The following is a 17,126-nucleotide window of genomic DNA, read 5'->3' as shown; positions in this document are numbered from 1 at the left end:
CAATTTAAGCGGGTTGGGTTGGAATTTTATCAACCCAAGCCCGCCGTGGGCCAACCCGCCTAGGCCCGCGACCCGCGTGAGTCGGCCCGCTCGGGCTTGGGTTGGCCCCCGGGTTGAAAAACATATGTAAGTTAAGTTTTAGGCCAATTTATTATATTTCTTTGTTATAATTTTGAAATAAAAATAGTACTTTTCATCCAACATAAGTACTCATTTGTGTTCATTTATATTTAAAATACATGTTTATGTATACATTTAATTGTAGAAAATTTTTTCGAAGTAAAATGTTGAAGATATAAAATATTTTTTATTTTTTTTTTAAATTTTTGATGGGCCCGCGGGTTGGCCCGCCAAACCCGCAACCCACCTTAGAATGGGTTGGGTTGGAAATTTCCCAACCCGCCAAGTTGGCAGATTGGCCCGCCCCGCCCCGCCAAATGGTTAGCTCGCCACGGGCCGACCCGCCCCGCCACGGGTTGGCCCGTCTGACAGCTCTACTCCCAATCAATTGATTGACTTAGGTTAAATCAATTGAGTCAATTAATTTAACTTAAGTCAATCGATTGATCAGGCAGAAAAAGAGTTATACTCAATTGAATAGAAAATACAATAGATTCTCTTTAAATAATACTGAATTTAGGAGAAATTATACCTCCTTTTAAATTTTTTTTTACCTATAAATAATGAGAATTTTTGTTCCCTTGCAATAAACTCAGCCGATCGATTGTTAATCGATTTGATTGGAGTTGTCCAATTGTTTGACTCCGATCAATTGAGGGCAATTAATTGGACAACTTTGATCGATCGACAATCAATCAACTAGGTTTGTTACGATGGAATAGAATCCTTATTTTTATAGGTACAACAAGTTTAAAAGAATATATAATTTCTCTTAAATTTAACATATTTAATCTAGAACCTAATCGATTGATCATATAAGACATAATACCAACCGAACATAATCTCAGTAACTAATTCAATACGCTTACAGCGAAATCCATCAGTCTAATATTTTTAAATCAACTTTCGTTCAGAAAAAATTATTTATTAATTTATTAAAATTAAAACTTATTTGAAAAAGCAGGATGATCTTTTCATCCAACACTATTGACCATGGGGGGAGGATGATGCATGTTTTCTCTTGGATGGGCTACAAAGCAAGTAGGAAATTCACTCTCATCTTCACGGAAGCCACCACAACAAACCTGTTAGAGTTCATTTATACAAATAATGACCGTCGTAAGTAGACCCTAAAAACCTTGTATATCAAAACCTCATTAAAATATTGTTTGGCAATGAATTGCCTCCGGAGCTAGATATAGCAGTCAAACCATTCAAATAATTAATTAAACATCTAAAATTTGAATCAGTGAGACATAAACCTAAAAAAAAGTATCGATTGGATGAATATGCATAAGCACTTCTTATATCCTAACAACCAATTAAAAAACTTTCATGGGATCGATTTAAAGAATTGAATATACAGGTTATAAAAAAAAAATTGATCTTAATAAGAGCATCAAACCCTAACTCAAAATTCTTTCAAAAGGTTGCAAGCAAAAAAGTGGCTTTTATAGTGAGAAGCAATCTCTTGATCACGAATATCATGCAAGATCATCCGTGTTCGACTAAACAAACAACTAACCCAAAATTAAGGTACAAATGAATCGAATAATATGAAAATATTGGTATTTAATTTTAAAAATATATATAGTATTCAAATTCGAAAAAAAATATAAATAATTTTTTTCGAACCCGAAAAAATCTGACAAGCTGAGGACTCGAGAGCTCAAATTCAAATACGTGTGGATCTTTATGCGGACTGAGACTTACAATAAAGGATAGTTACGAAGGGGTGCAACTCTTTGATGAGGAGCATCCTTTGGATGATGAGGTGCGTCCTTCGGGATAGCACCATCCCTCACACCTCTTCTCTCCATATATAAGAGAGATGATGTTGTTCTCTATGATCTATCTGATTTGCTTTACTTCAAAAAAAAATAAATAATTATCACTTCTTCTCTTTATTATACTATTTAAGGCATTATGATGACTAAGACATACCTCAAGGTCATCACTCCCTAATGCAAGGTGAATTTCTATCATCAATGTCAATGGTGTGAGTAGATTTCTTCTGCATCACTAATGTTAGACTAGAAATCACTCCTACTTTATTGAGTACGGTAAATGAACCTTCTAATTTATTGTTACTCATTTCTTATGAATAAAGAACCCGTACACTAAATATGAATAAACTATTTTCAAAGTGTTGTCAGCTTTTTCAAAGTTGATTAATTCGATTCCGTTAGTAAATATTAAATTAATTTTTAATTAATTTACTTAATTTATAATTCGAATTAATTAAATATTCATCCCTTTATCAACAGTACCTCCTCTCTCTATCGAGTTAAGATCTCTGTCCCGAAAATGATGTGTCTCTGTGTCCTCTTGTCGATCATGATGTACACTGTATTCTTGAAATATGATTTAATCCGTCCGATCGGCGAGATGAAGACACGTCATTTTGGGGAGAGGATCTTAACTCATCTCTATCCTCCCCACCTCCCCCTCTCTCATCCACGTAGGATCCATAAAGAGAGGTGAGGCACTGCAACATCGAATCAACCGTAGAAGCAACGTGTAGTAACTTGGTTTCTAGGAGGAACTAAAGAAAAAGGAAATAAATGAATAAACTTTTTTCACCAAGCTACTGAGAAGCAACTCAGTCTTTGGCACGAACGTAAAACAAAAGCAAAAAGGAGTATATGAAGAGAAACCAAAAGCAAGGAATATAGGAATTACTTATTTCTACAAGAGACCAAAACCGGCTGAGTCTACGGGTTCTGGCTCAACCACAACCCAAGAGATTTAGCATCTGTACACATTATCAGAACTCCAAACAGAGACTGTCAGAGGCAGCACAAATCATTGAGAATACGTAGAATCCACAAGGATACCAGTTCAGCATCTGTAGAATAAGATTTTTTACAAACAAAGGACAATATTTACTATTTCCAATTCATTAACCGGAATTCTATCAGAACTTTTTATCTTTAACATTTGTCGGATTAAGCTGTCATATCTATTAGCAGATATACGACAAAACAGGAAGGAGTGAAGATACCTGAAAAGAATTTTATTGCTGATATTTATGCATGTCATTTTCTCCATTAAGCTTGATTGTTGTCCGAGGCAGATTTATTGGGTTGTCGATATCTAAAGTAGACAAACTGGACGACAATCTGTGACGGTTAAAGATCACAAATAATCAAAACTAGAAAAAATAGCTTCGATCATATCTCCCAAACAAATACTAAGGAAAAAACAAGGAAACATCCGCATGACTAAAGGATATGAAAGCATCAAGTATGGCACATCCTCCAGCATCAACTAACCATGGAAGATTAGGCTTGATTGCAGACCAAGCTAAACTTTTCACGAGGATACTGCAAGAACAGAAGCAAATCATAACCACAGAAAAAAAAAAAACAAAAACCCAATATATCTTCAGGTTTTTAGTACTACATTTGTAGAGTTAGGAGAGAAACAAATGATTTTATTGTTCTTTTTTTTTTTGTTTTTGTTGTAAGAAGCACTTTAGGACTCGTGATAAAACAGGAACCTAGAACTACCAGTGTGGGAGTAAACCCACTATACCTAATGCTTAATAGTTCTTTTACTTTTAACACTTACGTTAACAAAGGATGTAACCAAGGATCCCTTTGAGCTTATATTAACACACAACCAACATTATCTTTGACCTCAAATCAAATGCATCTGAAGAGAGGATAAAGAGAGAAAATACAGTAATACACGGATGAAAGAATATCTCAGGATCTAATCTCTAGAGTGGGATTCTCCCTAGGTTGGCATACAACATCACACAGTACCTTGAGGAACAAGAAAAAAGAAATAGCACAACAAAACCATTTGTTAGTCTTAATAAAAGGAAAAGAAGATGTTTTCTAGTTGAAGTCTTCATTGAAGTTTAGACAGCACAAATACAGTAAACAAACTAAACAAAACAAAACAAAAATTTGTCAAACGAAGAAAGGGAGAAGAAGAGGTGGTCAAATGCTGATGAGGTGCAGAGGAAATAGGAAGAAATTTCCTGTTGCCCTTATTAGAGAGTTGGAAGATTTATAACAAAGAGAGATTGGTCTGAGGTATCCTCGAGAGGAGGATGCCTAAAGGAGAAGTCAACCATATCCCATCCCCAAGTCTTGCTTGTTCCCAAACTAGTGCAAGAGACTGATAGCAGAGAGCAGCAAGGTCACCAATTGTGCTAGGGTGAAGGGAAGGAGATGCAGGCAAGCTCAGATGATGAATCTCCCTAGACTAGTAGAACCATGTGGCAAGAAAAACCAGCCATGGGCCATGGGAGGATCTAACAAATGGATGACCTTGGCCTGCTCATCCATGGAGGAGCTGCTTTGCTAGCAGCCACAAAACAATCTAGAGGTTTGATCTTAGCTCTAGTTACAGAAGTCACAAGAACACAGACATTGTCAATCCAGCTATTACCTAGCGCTGAAGCCAATCCAATTGCAGTCCCATGCACACTGATCTGGAGGTACTGTGTGACGCAAAACAAGGAAGAGAGATAAAAATAGGCTTTCGTGGTGACACAAGCATGATGGCAATTGAAAACATGAGATCAGGTAGTGAGTCGAGGAAAAGGCAGTGCTTAATGGTGAGAATTTTGGGAGGTGGTCGTACAATGATTTCCATGTATGGGAGCAATGCATACTAGTTGTATGGAAGTGGTTAAGGTGTCCCCTTAGGGCGGTGCGGTGGTTAAGGCATGGGGTGTTGCCACATGAGGTCTTGGGGTCAAAACTCGGTGTGTCCGAGCATGCCTCCCCCTCATGCCTTGCCACCTGAACTAATGGCTAGTAGTCACCCGTGATTTACCTCCTCTGTGTTGGCCTAGGGACGGGTTGGCGGGGGCAAGCGGATCGCCTTTTGCCACATGGAAGTGGTTAAGGTGGTCGTCAGAATTCAAGTGTGATGTAGATGAGCAAATTTTTAGTGGATGGAGTTTGATTAGAGCTCATGGCATGGGATTGGGTAAGGGGAGGCTTTGCTGCAGGAAGGATTTCTAATGAGAAGTAAAGGAAAATAGATGGATGAGGGCAGCTGTCACCACCCTTAGCGATTACATCTTCAGAAAACCTTACATTTTGTTTGTTGATGAGAATCTTGTGGATAAAAATTATTTTAGAACATTTAGTTTATTGATGAGAAAACACTTGCATAGGACCAAGCCCACTTCACCAAATATTTAGATTCAACGAGACTTATGCATATGTTACTAAAACATTCAATAAGGGAATCATACCTTCCCACATAAGTTATATTTCCAACCAATGCAAATATAAACATCAACGGATTGAGACCCTGCATCAAGAGAAAACCCAAATAAAATCCCAAGGACATGAGTATATGTAACATAAAGAATAACCGAGTGATCCAAGCATTTGAAGGAATATTGACACCCAGCACTTATGGTGGTTTATTAGGTTGCAAACACGTGCATGTCTGAGTAAAACTTGCCTGGACATTGCCCCTTCTAATCTGCAGGGTACAACAACGAGTCAGAAAATTCATGTTGATGATAAGAATGTAGCTAAATTTCACCATCTCTCCTAACTCCTACTCCCTAGTTCTTTTACTATGAGATAAAGGCAAAAGGAAAGATTGCAGAATACAAAAACATATGCATGCAACTCTCACATTTAAGCAAATCTGAGGAAGCCTTCCCCCCACGTAAATAGCTGCCATCATCCAACCTAGCAAGGTGCCTGCTCCACTAGCTTCATTACCTTGAAGTTCATTCTATGACAAGTCTTATAGCTAATGATCAATTCATCCAGTAGTAATCTTTAAGAACTAAAAGACTTCAAATGCATGTGGGAATGAGAAACATCAGTTCATTAATAGTTATCTATCTACCAATTAAGAATTACCTGTAACAACTTGCGGCCAACTTGTACAACCATCCCATGTGGTTCACTATTATCATGGAAGCAAAGATGGTAAACACAAATGCAAATCAAAAGACCAGTTGAAGGTACCTGAATATGAAGAATGATTTGGTGAATGGAACTTGTACTCTCAGGCTGTACAAAACAAGGTTCTCAAGCAGCTCTTTTATGCTTACCAAAGAAAGCATATTTTTAGTACTAAATTTGGTTGGAGCAGACTGAGATGAAAGTAAAGGCTCTGTTGCTGCAAACTGCTGATCATGATGACCATCATTGAGGTGATGTGATCTTCCATCCTCATGGGAATATGCCAACCAAGTGCCAAAAATAGGCACAGGGCTCTTTGATAAAGATCGAGCTGACCTGGCATCATTAGAGTGGTAACCTTCTAAAACTAATAAAACATGGAGCAACTAGTAGTGCATAGAGTACACACCAACACATGCAACAAAAATTCGGGGATTCATAATAGATCTGAAAAAATAAGCACCATAACTTGAAGATTTGAATTTTAGCAAAGTTAATTATCTAATAATCTCTGTGTTGTCGCCTGTTCAAATAATGCAAACCCACAAGCTCCAAATTCAACTATGACAAGATTCCTTGTACTGAATAAAAATCAACTGCGAGATTTTTCTGCCACATGAAACAGAGAATGACAATTAAAAATCAATTCTAATTTTTTTGGCAAGTGAAAGGACAACGACACAGTTTGAAACATAAGGTATCCATCTAGCTATTTACTTTGATGAACAGTTTATCACATACTACACTGCTGAAATTCAATAGAGTATCTATAAGAAAAGATTTTGCAGAGTTGTTGACTTGATCTGAAATTACATTTATGAATGAAAATTCTATACCTCATATATTATCGGCTTAACTCAATCATTCTAACCCATCAGAAGTTCTTAATAGGACATCAGGTTATTTGTATATAACTGATTTAGTTAACCAAACTAAGGTTTGTCACACAAATAAATATGAAACACAAGAAATAGTTGACTTACTGTCATAGTAGAATTTTTTTTGAAGTAATGACTTACAAACTCCATAGTTCAAAGGATAGTCTGGCAATGTGAAAAGCTTCATATAAGAAAAAAGATAGAAGATAAGGAACTTACACAAAATAGAAGTTTCTTCCATTGGAATCACTAGGACTTGATGGTCCAGTAACAGGAATTGGTGAACTTTGTATGTTACTCTCCTCAGAAAGACTTGCAGTATTTCCTTTGTAACCACCAACATTGCTTTTCTTTGCATCGCTTAAAAGGTTTTCATTTTCCTGACAAAAATTTTGGGTCTGCAATTAAGCTAAATATGTAAATTTTTAGTTCTCAAAATGAATCACACTATATCCTCAATGTTTAATTAGGAGGTTTGTTTGTATTTGAGTTAGCAACCATTCATGATTGTGGCTAATTAAGAATTAATGGACTGAGGTAGATCCAATTGATTTAAAATTGAACCAATAAGTATGGGGCTGGGCTGTTTGATTTGTTTGCTGTTCAACTTGAGGTTTGTTTGGCTCCTTATGGTTGTAGTTAGGTGGGAATCAAAGTGAGTTTGTTTTGATCTTAATCAAAATAAATTCTAATAGGAGCCAGATTAGCTATAATTGAGCTGAACAGAAGGTGAATCAAGTAGTTTGGTTTGGTGGAGAATTGGGTTTTAAAATGGTTAGCAGGTGGAGACCTAGCCGACTCCTATTCCTTTTGTGCCCAAGTCCCATCCCCTCATTTTTTTTTCGGCCTTGCAAATTCTCTTTCCAGCAGTGACTTCTCTTCTCCTTCATGACTCGCAAACCAACTCCTCCCCACAAGCTCCAGCATTATCCTTCCTCATCAAAAGCAAGCAGAACAGTTGGATGATGTATCCTATCTTCTGCTAACGCTAATGTTCCTTTCCTTTGGCAACCGAGTGACTTACCCTGACCCTAACCTGAGCCCCAGCAGGAAGACAAGAAACACTATGTGCTCAGTCTAGCAGCAGATGAACTCCCCTTCTCAACAGTGAGGAGAATGTTTCTTCTTCTTGACTTGTGAGCAGGGTTCTGCTTGTCTTACCCCTCATTCATGAACAAACAGCAGGAATATCCTCCCTCCTGGAACATGAACAGACCAACCTGAGTCGGAGTTCCACTTCCCAATTTGGAACAACAGTCATGTTGCCAACTTACAAGTGTTTATGCTATAAATGATGTTGCTTTCTTGATTTTTCCTTAGTTGTGTCCATTGATTCAGAGATCTCAATGGTGTTTGTCTGGGAAGTTTGATGCGGTTCCTTACTAAAGGTTGTTACAATGACTAACCTTTAGAGTTGATTTGCACAGCGTCACTCATTGGTGGTAGTTAAGTCCCAGTGCTAATGCCTCGTCCATATTAACCCCAGACCCATTAAGATTTTTTCCAGTATTTGATAAATTCAATTTACAAATGCTTAATCAGTGCTTCATCATTAGAGATTGATATAATGGTATGATCAGTACTCATACTATCATGTCACATTAGACATCCAAATGGTGAGAGACATGGGTGGTTAGGGTATGAAGAGTGTCTTCCATGCATGCTAAGACTTATTTGAGGAGCTTTTAGGCAAATGATTACAAAAGTGGCCTCCGTGCATTGATGACATGGCATGTGGGGTTTATGGTATTGGTCGATACCTGCCTTAAGACCACATGAAGTTTTATGGATGTATAGAAGTTTGGTAATACCTGATTAGAAATTGCACAAATTGAGATATCATAGACTTGTTGCAATTAAAGTTGCTAATACCTATTTCATAAGAACGTTATGTGTATCATTGTGAGATACTATGTGCCTAAGATTATTAGAACCACTAACATCTACTGGGAGATCATGTTTTGGCCTACCATTTACCCTACCAACTTTAGCGAGAGACCACAAAGTTCCAATATTCACCAAAGTGACCCCTTGGGCTAATAGTCTTAGCTTTGTGCTAAAGCGAACCCTTTAAGACGATTTTAGGTGATTCACCCAACTTAATTGTGTCACGCATGAGTTTACACTTGAGAGTTTAGATGGGTGTTAGAATAGAGTTTAGCACATCTTAGATATAGATAGGCATGAGGTGTTTTTGGGTTTTATTCTTTTACCTTTCTTCCTTATATTATCATGTAATCCTTTTACCTTTCTTGCTTATATTATCATATTGTTATATTCCAACTAGCAGTTTTGGTAATCAATCCTTTGCCAAAGTTTCAAGAAATATTGGCGTTTATGCAATTAATTGTATATGTATCACTCTGACATTATTGTAGCAAGTTGCAGTAGCTAAGAATGACAAAGCAATATTTATCACCATGTAGATTGAGACCTCAGGCAAGGTGTATCAGACCAAGTTTCTTAATCATCTTGATCTAACTTTGTTCGGTGTTATTCAAGGACAGACTATGATATTAGATAAAACTAAGCATAAAAATATGGAAGCATCCTACACAAACACAAAATTTATCAAATTACTATCCTATTTGATGGATGTTTGAACAGCAGGTTGATGTCTTACCTTACTGGATATAATATTTTTGTTGGATTTATGCCTCCGATCAGTATGGCCATAGTATATAGTCTGCCCTGTCAAAATCACTGTGGTAGCTGTGTACAGCTGGAATACCAATTAATCAGCAATATAAGCAATATGAAATGGATATTCTAAAAAAAAGTTGGTAATCTCACCAATGCCACGTAGAACTGCGTTGGTAACTGTAAGAACAAGAGTAAAGTTAAGCCATTCTGAAAACCTACAAACTTCCATCAAATTTTAAATGACATTATATATGGTAAGAAGTAACTATGAGTAAATGCTAACCTAGTTGTCAAAATTGTGATCCTACCCTCAACGCCTTATCATCCTAAAAACTAAATTTGCCTAGATAACCATATTCTAATTAGTAAGACCATAATTAAGCTAGGATCTTATGTTTACTCATTGTTCCTATGGATGATCTTGATCTTTGTAACATTGACTTAATAGTATTTACATTAACTAACGCTTGAAATTAAACCGGAATTAATATTTGTTCATACCAATACTATGATATTGTCAAAATTTTGAATTGAGCTCTTTTTAACTTCCAAATACAAGGATCTTTTTTAACCCCTGATCCACCACCTTGCTAGTCAGACTAAAATCTAAGTTCATGATATGGTCGGCTTTTCCATGAACCAAAATCTAAGAACTCTGCGCCCACATTGAAACTAGATGCCACATGTCAGTAAACAAGAAGGTTAACCCTGTGAGCGGGGGCACAATCATGTAGAAGGTGAAGGCTACGGGAAACCTTTTGTCATAGTTTGCATGATGATATTTAGATAAATAATGTTTTAGCTTGTGATGTTTGTGCTTCTAATCTGTTTGGAAGGATAATAGAACAAGGACTCAAAAGACATTGACCCAACAGCATATGGATGCTGAAGAGCTTGGTCCATAGAAGAGGCGTTAGGGTAAAATAATTGGAGCAGCAGTAACCATTTTGTTTAGGCTTTAGACTATGCATAACATAGAAATAGAGAAAAATAGAAGCATAGAGACGGACATAAGAAGAATTAAACATTTATTCGATTGAAAGTTATACCAGTTTAAAAAGGCGCATGGAAGTGGTTTGTAATCAAGTCACCATTATTTTTATGCATATACTTTATGCAACCGCATACTAAAAAATTGAGTTTTAACTGAGATGAAGGTCAATTAATATGAAATTCATAAGAATGATTTAAAAAGTTGACACACAATTGACTTGAAAAATACAATCAAATCCAAGATTCTAACACTTTTCTTTAGACCGATAGCATTTTTTAAGGAATCTCTTTATATTTCCTTTTAATGATTATTTGTGATTCAATTAAATTAAATCTTGATAAAGGAAAAGGCTTTTTCACATTTAGCCTATTCTTTTTTTTTTATAAAGGTAAATTGTATTAAGAAATTGTCATGATCTTACATGGGTAGAACTCAAAAATCTAAAAACATACGTTTGAACCTTTGTGACACATTTAGCCTATTCTTAAAGATATGACCTAGGGTTGAACTTTAAAAAGCAGCATCATATACAGAGGTCGATTTAGAGAACATACTAATGTTTATGCATATGACTATAAGCGAAGCACTGCATATAGGGCAAATAAGTTGAATTGATTATAAGGTGAGATTTTATCAAATACTGGCTCGTAATTAAAGCCCCAGAGTCTAGACAAACAGATTTTCTAACAAAGGCCTAAATTGAATACTAAACAAAAATGAACAAGGTATAACTCCCTAAAAATAATACTTAAAAGTTGCATAAATATGGTAAAATAGACTTACAGTAGCGGGTTCCAGAATGCAGCCAATGAGGTTAAGCAGATCCCTGCAAAAACATAAATCCCTGATAAACCTACAAGGAAGAAAACATGACAGGGCATTGCAAAAATTCTAGTGCCTATATTCCAAATGACACAATGATGACAAAGCCATGACAAAAATTGGCCATGCTGCACAACAGTTGAAATCATAATATTAGCTGTGCTTCAACATGTTTAACCCTTATTTACATTTTGTAAGCCAAGATGGCATCTACAGAACATACTGCTGTAACAATACCAAACTGTCAATTATGAAGGGCCTAACCTTTAGCAGTGCTTAGTATTGAATTAAACAGACAAATTAGGAAACTACTAATTTGTTCTTTTAGTCAAAATTGTGGTTTTTCTCTAATTTGAAATGCAGAAGGATTCCTTAAAAGAAGGAAAATGATCCTCTGTTTTTTTGGCCCACAACTTCTTTTCGTAAAACAGTTGGTCATCATTTGAGAGACAGGTTATATGCACATAAGTTGAGTTCCATATAATTTTGGTACAATACTTGTAAAACTGAGTAGCACAATTTTTTGTTCTTTCAGGTGTAAATTATCATGGTAAATACATATCCTTATCCCACTAGATCGGATTAATCCAAACACAAAGAAATGCTACATCAGTAGCAATCCCATAACAAGTGATACTCCTATATGCTAGACTGCAGTAAGCATGAAAAACAAGAGCCAGTAAAGCTAAACGGGAACCAATCTCTCTCTCACACACACACACACAGCCCCAAAAAAAAGTATCCAGGATTGATAAATTTTGAAAAAAAAAAATTGCCCATCTTCAAGTTTGCTGAATTGATAACAAATAAAAAGAATTAAATATGCATGATATATAAGTAAATTAGATATTGCACTGAAAAGGAAGTAAATAAAACATTTGTATAATGCTGAGTTTGCTAACTGGATACAAAAAAAAAAGAATATGCATGAAGTAAATCAGATATTGTACTGAAAATAAAAAGTACATTAGAAGTAAATAACATATTACACTGAAAAGGGGAAGGAAAAGAAAACTTTACCCAACAACCCATGTCATCAGGAATGCGACTGAAAGACCTTTAGTAGATTTTTCACGGAAATTTGTAAGGATTTGAGGAACCTCTGCAACTCCCCAACTGATGATACTGACAGTTCCAAGAAATATAGCTACACCATCTTTTGCACTGCAAAGACAATACTTCAAATAAATTCTAGCCCAATCTGAGCAGTGCTGACTTGAACAAGCGGGTCGAGAAGATGCTTTAGAATGAGCCATTGCAAGCAGATATCCAACCTAGAGAATTCCAAAAACAATTATTTCAGATTATCCATTAGTCAAAGTGTCACACCTCAAATAAGCTCTTCTTCGTTGTGCATAGTTTCAAAGGCGTGCTAGGTGCTGATTGTTGGAAAATGTTACAGAGACACTAGATAGTGCTCGCAACATATCTTCATATAGTATCATCAATAGGCAGAAATGATAATAACACAATCATAATAAAAGAAACGTCACAATATGAATCCTAAGAACTATAAGTAGAATGAATAAATAAACAAATCTATAACAAGTTATTTCATATAAAATAAAAAATGAACGATAGTAAATAAACAACAAAGTGAAAGAAATTAAAACATTGCACAAAACTTCAATTCTAATAGTAGTGATATCCATGAGCAACAATAGCAATAGTATGCTTGACGACTCACCTTAAGGTAATCTACGGATGAATATAAGAATTGTAACATTAAAAGGAGAGCCTCCCATAAGATAACAAAGAACAAGGATTGGCAAAAATAAAATAAATAAGATAAATGCATTACACTCTCTTAAGTTTATCCATCATTACATCAGTATTAAACTCTAGCATGAATCTATATGCCAACGTCTAAGTAGAGAAACTATACAATCAAAAGGGTATGCAACCCATATCGACCCAGTAGAGTCACTTCAGCCATTTGGCCAAAATATCTCTCTCTCCCTAAGCATGATAAATAGATACAATATACATACGTGCAAAGGAATCTAAGATAAATAGATATAACATGCATAAGGAATCCAAATTAGAATTAATTAAAAATGCTAGGTAAAGAACAAAAAGGTTAAAAAGAGTTTCCAGGTTACAGTTTCAACCAAAATTTACCCAACACACTATAATTGGGTCAATATGGGACTTAACATCCCGATTGAATTAACTATATAATACTCAACTTACTTTTGATCCTAAACATCATTAAACACCTTACAACCTTTAATTCTAAACATAGTACAAGGATTCATAATATCACTTCATTCACTTTGTAAGACGGTATCAATCTTCTAGCACATATGCACAATTCAATCCCTATGCTTAAACAAATACATCCCCAAGGTCACACCATCTTAACCGGTCAAACTTGCCTTAACTGAACTTTCATCATTGTACTAACATCATCCTGACGTTACAATCTCTAGTGGATCGTATTGATTAAATGAATTGGACAAGTCAAGCTTACTCGTAACAACTAAAGCTTAACACCAAGCTCACCTCAAAACTCAACATAAGTCTTTCTCCGTCTCTTCGATATCCAAGTCTCCATGATAGGTGCAACACGCTGTACATTAAGTAAATAGGTGTAGTTACCTTACCACAACACATTGTACCATTAACTCGCTTCACTCCAAATTCAAGTACGAGTCCTGACCTATGATGTTAGGACCCGCTTCATCCTCACGCTAAAGAGGATGTGCGCGACCCACCCATGACCTATCCTCGAATCTAACATAAAGCTTCCCCACTAAAACTTTATCCATGCAATGGGTACAAGGTGTTGGTGCAGCGGGACCCGCAGGAAAAGGAAGGAGAGGGAGGGGGTGGCTGTCGAAAATAAAAACTCATTTCTCAATCCTTTGATTAGATTAGACTAGCAAAGTAATAATAATAACCTTGACGATTATTTAGTTGAACAACTAAATAAAGAAAAGTAAGAGGACAAGACTATTTACTTGGTTACAACCTAGGTGGTTGTTAATCCAAGGCGTTGAAGAAAGCTCCATTAGAATTCTCCTTTGTTACAAGCGGAGAAGCCTCTTACAGAAGTTGACAGCTCAAAAGAAAGACTAGGAAAGTGTACAATACTTGTTGTTCAAGTTGTTGAATATTTCCTAGCTCCAGGGGCCTTTTTATAGCTCCTGAAAAACCCTATCCGTGGGTGGAAGTCGCCTTCAAAAGGGTTCAAGGCGCCTTCAAGTGGATAAAGTTTTATCTACAACTCAACGACAACAAACGGTTACTTTAGGCTAGTATTGTTCACTGAAGGCACCTTCAAGTGCCTTTGAAGGCATCCTCGTACTATTCATGGAAGGCGCCTTCAAAGGCTTGGAAGCTTTGAAGGCGCCTTCGACACTGTTCGTCCAAAAATGGTTAGCTTCCCTTGTCAACCATTTTTGCTCTGCTCACTTGGGTGATGCTCCGGCTGTCCAGAATTGAGCTCACCCGAACCCAACTCCAGTCTTTTCCTCGAGCAGCCTTCCTCCCTGTCTTCTCGTCCCTCGGACCGCCACGCACGTCCTTCTCATCCGCTGGTGTACCCTTCCGCAACATCTCGTCCTTCGGATACACCGAGCCCGTCAACTCCCTTCCCGTGTCATCCTTCTCGCTAGTTGCGTCTTCTCATCGACTTCTTGTGTTCCTAAGCTCCTGCACACTTAGACACAAGGATCAAACACAACAGGACCTAACTGAACTTGGTTGACCACATCAAAACTATCCCAGAGTACCTACACAAGGTTCACAAAACACGGCCATGACACCCTGCAATCTCATATAGCTACCATAAGCACAATTTCTCTACTGTGTTGACGACTTGATACAAGATAGTAATACTCTAATCATATTCTCTGATAGCCATTGCCTACACTTGGAGCCCAAATCACCCTTCAAGCGGGAGGAAAGGATCCTACCTAGGAGCCTGTTGACACCAAAACACTACTCAAAGTAGGCGCTGGCAGCTAGCAAATTTCAATAAACATTGCTTCTGGATTCAAAAAAAGCAAGTGTTTTAGGGAATTACAATGAGAATGATATATCACAATTAAATTATGAACTGGAAAAGATGCTACCCATAAGCCTGAGCAGGTGGGATCCTCTGGTCCAGTCTGCCCTAGTCCGCTCCTGGACCAAGGGCAGTGATAGGTGGATTTAATGGCCCCCATCTGTTTAGCAGGTGGGGGCCCATTGAATTCTACCTATCACTGCAATGGACCAGGGCACTGATTCGCTAAATGCGGACCAGAGGATCCCTGCTCAAGCCTGAGAGGCTTGACACCAAATTACTACTAAAATTGGGCACTGACAGCTAGCAAAATTAATTGCTTCTCCATTCAAATGTAGTTTACCAAGACGTGAATTGAACAACAAGAGGAAAAACAAATCCCTTGTAGTCAGAGCTCTCCTCCTAAAGTCGCAGTGCTACTTAAAGAAAATAGAAGAATTATGATAGAAACCTGCATTCTATGTCATAGGAAATTAAATAAAAGGGAATGATACACTTACTGCTCGCGGACTTTGCAAGGTGGGAAGGCAGCTTTCGGGCCAGCTTCCCCGCAGAGAATCATTGAGGGTGAGGAGGAAGAAAAACTGTAACGGGAAGGGCGGTTCGAGAGCCGATGAGGTGCTAATAGAAATTTTGTTTTGTTTTTATTAGCGATTAACGAGTATAGTTAATCGAGAAGAGAATAACATAAAGATTATTTTAATTTATTTTTTTGAGTTGCTGAGACCAAATTATTAACAAAGTTTATAAAAACAAAACAACAAAGTATCCAACTATCCCAACCTTTTAAACGATAAAACAAGTTTCTCTGTGTTCTTTCATATGCCCTTTAGAAGAATAAAAAAAAACTAAGAAAAGGCAACGCAATTGCCGAATTCGCTATCGATCAAAGATCAAGAACATGCACAATGAAGAACCATAACAATACTATCTGCAAAGTTATCGCCCAGAACTTTCAGTGTCAGGATAACAAATACATTTCAGCCAACGATCGAGAAAACACAAGCACAAAGGGATCAAGACTACCTGGCGTTGCTATCCAAATGTCGAGAATCGTACTAAAAAAACTTCCAATCCAACGGCCTCAGAGATAGAGAAGAAGCTCTGGGCCGAGGTTTCCGCAAGGGTTTTCTCGATTGATTTGGAATGGAGAAGATCGTGAAAGTGGATCTTAGCAGAGGGCGATGACACGCAGAGGATAGGAGATGAATCGAGAAGCGACGAGATTTAGAATATTGCAACGGATTGGGAGGAAGAAGAGGTGGAGGTGGCGATTACCTGCACAGGTGTAGTCGTGTCCACCGCCTGCCATCCTCGAACATGACATGTGGCCATCGAATTTGAATTCGAAATAATATGTATCACTAGTTATAAAAATTACAAAATATGTATATGTATATAATTAAATTAAATTGATTTTGTGAATTTAAATTAATTTGGATTAATAAAACTACCATAGTGTTCTAAAATGATTTAAATCAAACAAAAAAATATGGGATTGATCTATCCTAAATAATTTAAATAAATCGAGTTAAAATTTTATCAATGTATTTTAAGATGGGTCCAAGTAGATCAACCAGCTTAGGCCCGCGACCCATACAGATCGGTCTAGAGTGGGCTTGGGTTGACACATGAGTTGAAAAAAAATCTTCTAAAATAAAAAAAAATAATAGGCTCGTCGGCTTGAGCTATCTATGTTAGGACCTGTGCGGTCAGCAAGAGAGAAGTGAATTTCTTATAAATTTAAAATGAACATTTCTCGA

At 36.9% G+C, this 17,126-nt stretch overlaps 1 protein-coding gene across 7 annotated transcripts; it reads right to left on the bottom strand.

Moving 5' to 3' along the window:
* Window positions 1-2,681: 2,681 nt before the first annotated feature.
* Window positions 2,682-16,723, bottom strand: LOC122042529. 7 transcript variants are annotated; one of them, XM_042602685.1, is made up of 14 exons: window positions 16,642-16,723; window positions 12,372-12,625; window positions 11,313-11,355; window positions 9,686-9,712; window positions 9,516-9,614; window positions 7,112-7,290; window positions 6,164-6,350; window positions 5,970-6,077; window positions 5,737-5,838; window positions 5,557-5,577; window positions 5,342-5,400; window positions 3,356-3,446; window positions 3,125-3,242; window positions 2,682-2,968 (listed from the first exon to the last, which is right to left on the bottom strand). In XM_042602685.1, exons 1-13 carry the CDS (start codon window positions 16,696-16,698, stop codon window positions 3,171-3,173), a joined length of 1,299 nt encoding a protein of 432 aa, XP_042458619.1. In that variant the 5' UTR covers window positions 16,699-16,723; the 3' UTR covers window positions 2,682-2,968; window positions 3,125-3,170. The 7 variants fall into 7 exon arrangements, with proteins under 7 accessions (XP_042458619.1, XP_042458626.1, XP_042458627.1 ...); XM_042602692.1 differs by having other exon boundaries at window positions 12,372-12,515; window positions 16,642-16,693; XM_042602693.1 differs by lacking the exon at window positions 16,642-16,723 and adding an exon at window positions 16,390-16,628 and having other exon boundaries at window positions 12,372-12,515.
* Window positions 16,724-17,126: the final 403 nt, after the last annotated feature.

The sequence above is a fragment of the Zingiber officinale genome, chromosome 2A, assembly GCF_018446385.1.
Source record: "Zingiber officinale cultivar Zhangliang chromosome 2A, Zo_v1.1, whole genome shotgun sequence".
Lineage (NCBI taxonomy): Eukaryota > Viridiplantae > Streptophyta > Magnoliopsida > Zingiberales > Zingiberaceae > Zingiber > Zingiber officinale.
This window is presented reverse-complemented; position numbering and strand designations above follow the sequence as displayed.

Coding starts and splice junctions, on each gene's coding strand:
- LOC122042529 (XM_042602685.1), bottom strand. CDS start 16,698: ATGGCCACATGTCATGTTCGAGGATGGCAGGCGGTGGACACGACTACA. Junction 12,626..16,641: donor ACACGACTACACCTGTGCAG/GTAATCGCCACC, acceptor GGAATTCTCTAG/GTTGGATATCTGCTTGCAAT. Junction 9,713..11,312: donor GCATTCTGGAACCCGCTACT/GTAAGTCTATTT, acceptor TTGTTCTTACAG/TTACCAACGCAGTTCTACGT.